The 4302-nt window shown below is 41.9% G+C and overlaps 1 protein-coding gene across 1 annotated transcript in view; it reads left to right on the forward strand.

The window, feature by feature from the left end:
* FST (follistatin) overlaps nucleotides 1–4094 on the forward strand; it is a gene marked incomplete at its 5' end in the record, with an annotated part of 4407 nt that extends 313 nt beyond the window's left edge. The window contains 4 exons of the mRNA XM_010079058.1: nucleotides 175–393; nucleotides 763–987; nucleotides 2023–2253; nucleotides 2979–4094. Coding sequence (XP_010077360.1) covers nucleotides 175–393; nucleotides 763–987; nucleotides 2023–2253; nucleotides 2979–3061 — 758 coding nt within the window. The remainder of the gene's footprint in view (nucleotides 1–174; nucleotides 394–762; nucleotides 988–2022; nucleotides 2254–2978) is intronic.
* Between the last annotated feature and the right edge of the window lie 208 nt (nucleotides 4095–4302).

The following is a 4302-nucleotide window of genomic DNA, read 5'->3' on the forward strand; positions in this document are numbered from 1 at the left end:
CCCTGCCCTCCCTGGTGGGGGAACTTCCTTTGAGTGGTGTTTCCTGGAGAGGGGGGGGAAAGGTGTTTTCTCTCTATGCTCTGGGGTCACGGTGTCTTTTTACTTTAAGCAGTTTTGACACCAGGTCTGTTCTCCACGCTCAGTACTAAAGTGGTGCCTCTTTCCTTCCATCAGAAACATGTGAGAACGTGGACTGTGGACCTGGGAAGAAATGTAAAATGAACAAGAAGAACAAACCTCGGTGTGTTTGTGCTCCGGATTGCTCTAATATCACTTGGAAGGGCCCCGTGTGTGGCTTAGATGGGAAAACCTACAAGAACGAGTGTGCCCTTCTCAAAGCCAGATGTAAAGAACAGCCCGAACTTGAAGTCCAGTATCAGGGGAAGTGCAAAAGTAGGTTTGCAAATCTAATCCCATCTCCCTCAAATGCCAAAGGGTGTGTGTCTGAGTGTAGGGAGGAGGAGCTGTTGGACATAACTTCCCCACAGGAACCAGAGTGATGTTCCAAATGCCTGGAGATAGTAACTAAACCACGCTCCACAGACAAGGACACAGCTGTATTGAGAGTTGCCCACAGTCTAGCAGCACTTGTGTCCCACCAGCTACCCCTAGATGGCAAGGTTTCCTCCAGCGGCCCCTCAATGAGGAGAGCTGCTGAAGGCTTTTATCTGATCATTTGTTTCATTGTGTCACCCATTCATGCCTCACTGGGGCTCTGGGATCTCCTGCTAATCACTGTGTGTTTTTCCATCTTTATTTCAGAGACCTGTAGGGATGTTTTATGCCCAGGCAGCTCCACATGTGTGGTTGACCAAACTAACAACGCCTACTGTGTGACGTGTAATCGCATTTGCCCAGAGCCTACCTCCCCAGAACAGTATCTCTGCGGGAACGATGGCATAACTTACGCCAGTGCCTGCCACCTGAGGAAAGCTACCTGTCTCCTGGGCAGATCCATTGGATTAGCCTATGAAGGAAAATGCATCAGTAAGTACCCCGGTTGGAGGGGTAGGGGTGGGGGGAGTTTCCTCGATTCGCTGTTTCAGAGCATTGTGTATGCAATTGGGTGAATGTAGTCAGCCTTCGGGAGAGACTTCCAGTAGCGTGGGTTAGCGCTCCTCTCAAGGAAAAGGAGAGCCAGGGTGATCTTTGCCCCAGAAAAGATTGTAAAAGGAATGAGGGAGTAGGGGGCCTGATCTTCTTTCTCTTGCTGTCACTGTGGGTGCTGACGTTAGTATCCAAGGGAGAAGTACCCGCCATTAAATAGATGATGACATGGTTACAGTGTAACAAGGTCTCGATATTCAGTGGATTTGGATTCCTGGAAACAATTGTCTTCAAGTGGTCTTGGCAAAGCTTGCCTTAACTTAATTGGAAACATCTGATCACTTTTTCTGCTTTAGAAATATTGCAGAGTTTGGAGACAGTTGGTGGGTGAATATAGGAAAATAATCTCTGTGCATCCTGACATTTTGTATTGTGACTTCCAGAAAGGAGTGATAGTGGAGCATGTTACAAGGAAGCACATTTGGGTCAGCCTCTGCTCCCCAAAACTGCTGGGGGAATTCAGGGGCGTCTCAGGCTGCTTTTAGTTGGCATAGGGTGAGGTAAATTCCTTTTCCAATCTTGTAGACAACTACTCTGTGTGGGTTAGTTTAAAAATAATTGATTTAGAAATGCTGAATGTGTTGGCAAATTCTACACTTACCGCTAATTTGGGGAGCTGAATTTCCACAGACATCAAATGGAACAGGAAGGTCATGTAGAATAGGAAATGTAATTCGGTATTCCCAGGGCCAAGCTCTGCTGGCACAGCTGTCTTTCTTCCCCCACATATAGTCAGGCAATGGTGTCCAAGGGACTACTTGCTTGAGCAAAATCAGCAAATATCATCACATCTACTGCATCTGAGCTTTGTCTACTCACAGTTCACAGCGAAAAGCGAGTTTCAGATCGTTTGTTGTTGCTTTTCTTTTTCCTTTGTCTTTTCACTTACCTCTAGTATCTTGTGTGTATTTTTAGAAGCCAAATCCTGTGAAGACATTCAGTGCAGTGCTGGGAAGAAATGCTTGTGGGATTTTAAGGTTGGCAGAGGTCGGTGTGCCCTCTGTGATGAGCTATGCCCTGAAAGCAAGTCAGACGAGGCGGTCTGTGCCAGCGATAACACAACTTACCCAAGTGAGTGCGCCATGAAAGAGGCAGCCTGCTCCATGGGTGTGCTTCTAGAAGTAAAGCACTCTGGATCTTGCAACTGTAAGTGAGATTTTTAACTCTGCCGACACTTAAAGCTTCTGAAGGCAATCTCTAGGTAATGAAGACTTACACCTTTAAACATAAGAAAGCTTGATGTAGAGATTCGAGAGACGGTACAGTTGCCATATATGTATGTGTCTATCTTGCACGCACTTTGGTTGCTGATAAAATGCAATAGATGTCCAACAACCAGTTGGCCTTCAAGTTGGAGTTTTGGGGATATTCTGAGGACAAGTCACTTTGTCAGAAAGGGGATGTCCTAGAATTGTAATTCTAGAGATTTTTTTTTTCTACTTTGTCTGCTCTCGTGTGCTTCGCTGATTGCTTTATTAATACCCGGATAAACTCAAACTCGGTCCAAAAGAACAAGCTTAATGGTAGCACATGGGCACCTGGTTTAGCACAGTTGCCTCTACTAACTCTGAATGAAGGACACAAAGCGGTTAAACCTAGAACACAAGAGCGTTTTTATCTGATTTCAGGAATCTGCCAATAAAACCTGAGCCATTGATTCTTCAGAACTTTCTGCAGTTATGACTTCATAGATTATGTATAAAAAACTCTATTGCATAACAGCAGATGCCAAAGAGCATCTCACTACAAGTCGCATAAAATGCAACGCTGTATTATGGCTGTTCAGAGGGCTTTGAAAACATGCACTGAGCTGCTTCTGCGCTGTTGTTGTCCTTATTTAAACAACAGCTCCCCTGTATTCCCCCATCTAGCCATTAATGAAGACCCAGAGGATGAAGAGGAAGATGAAGACCAGGACTACAGCTTTCCTATATCTTCCATTCTAGAGTGGTAAAACCTCCATCACTATTGGAACAGCCATTGGGCACGAAATCAATGTCCATACTGTAAATAAGTGTATGCTTATTTATTTTGGGGAGAAAAAAAGTATACATATAGTTGAGTCTTGTAGACATTTATTTATACTGTGTCATGTTTTATAATTTATACATAAAATGTCTGGTTGACTGTACACCTTGTTTTTTGAAGAAATTTATTCGTTACGGGAAGAGCAGTGTTATTTATTGTGAGGTCTCTTGCTTGTAAAGTAAAGCTTTTCTTTTTTCTTGTGAACTATAAAAGTCCATTCCTTAGAGCTTACCCACATGATCTCATCTCTTTGTTTCACTGATGTTAACTCTTTTCCCCTTTAACAAATTTGCATGTCGGTTTCTGTTATGTTTATTTATTGGATTTTCTTCTTGCCGGTTCTGTACATAAAAAATCCCTCGGGTTTTTGTTTACAAGGAACCTTGACTGACCAAAAGGCATTGTAACTGACTTAAGTATACTTCCAGGGTGCAGTGAGGCGATCTTTAAGGAAACTTCTTCCACTTCACTTTTCTCTACTTCTGATCACATCATGTACTGAAGTGATTTCAATGTGCTGAGCATATATACTGTACTATATGAATTCCGGACCCAAAGAAATCGGATTATGAAGGTTGTTAATAGCTACAGGGCTAACTGTAATAAGAATAAAGGTTTTATTTTATTTTTATTGTTTTATCTTTTTGTAACATGCATAAGTGTTTTATCAGGTGTTTCCTTTAAGATGGTCTTGCAGTACCACTTTTGAAGTTTTCTTTTCCTAATCAGCGCGTCACTAAAAGTTATATCAAAGCTTTATCAGTTCAAGTTTCTTGCTTTTCATAGTACTTTTTTTCTGATGCGATTTTATATTTTCAAACATGGTGAGTTAAATATAAATTCATTTAAATATATAGTTTTGTACTTTTCTACCATGTAAATGTGCAATGTATATAAAAGTTATAATGTGTATTTGTAAATAAATGATGAGTGAAAAAATAAAAATGGAATTTTCCCTAGAGGCAGTCCTCAGTTTTTGGTTTTAAAGGGTTCTGTCCCTCCGGTGCAGAGAAGAGATACTGGTGGTTAGGGGAAAGAGGCTGTGCATGGCATAGCAGCGAAACACACTGGTTAAGTCCAAAGCTTTCAGCTGCCATTGATTCAATAAACACTTTTTTCAGACAGAAGCAATGTCCCCAGTTCATTGATATTAATTACTTTTAAATT

Source organism: Pterocles gutturalis, unplaced genomic scaffold, assembly GCF_000699245.1.
Source record: "Pterocles gutturalis isolate BGI_N339 unplaced genomic scaffold, ASM69924v1 scaffold31613, whole genome shotgun sequence".
NCBI lineage: Eukaryota > Metazoa > Chordata > Aves > Pterocliformes > Pteroclidae > Pterocles > Pterocles gutturalis.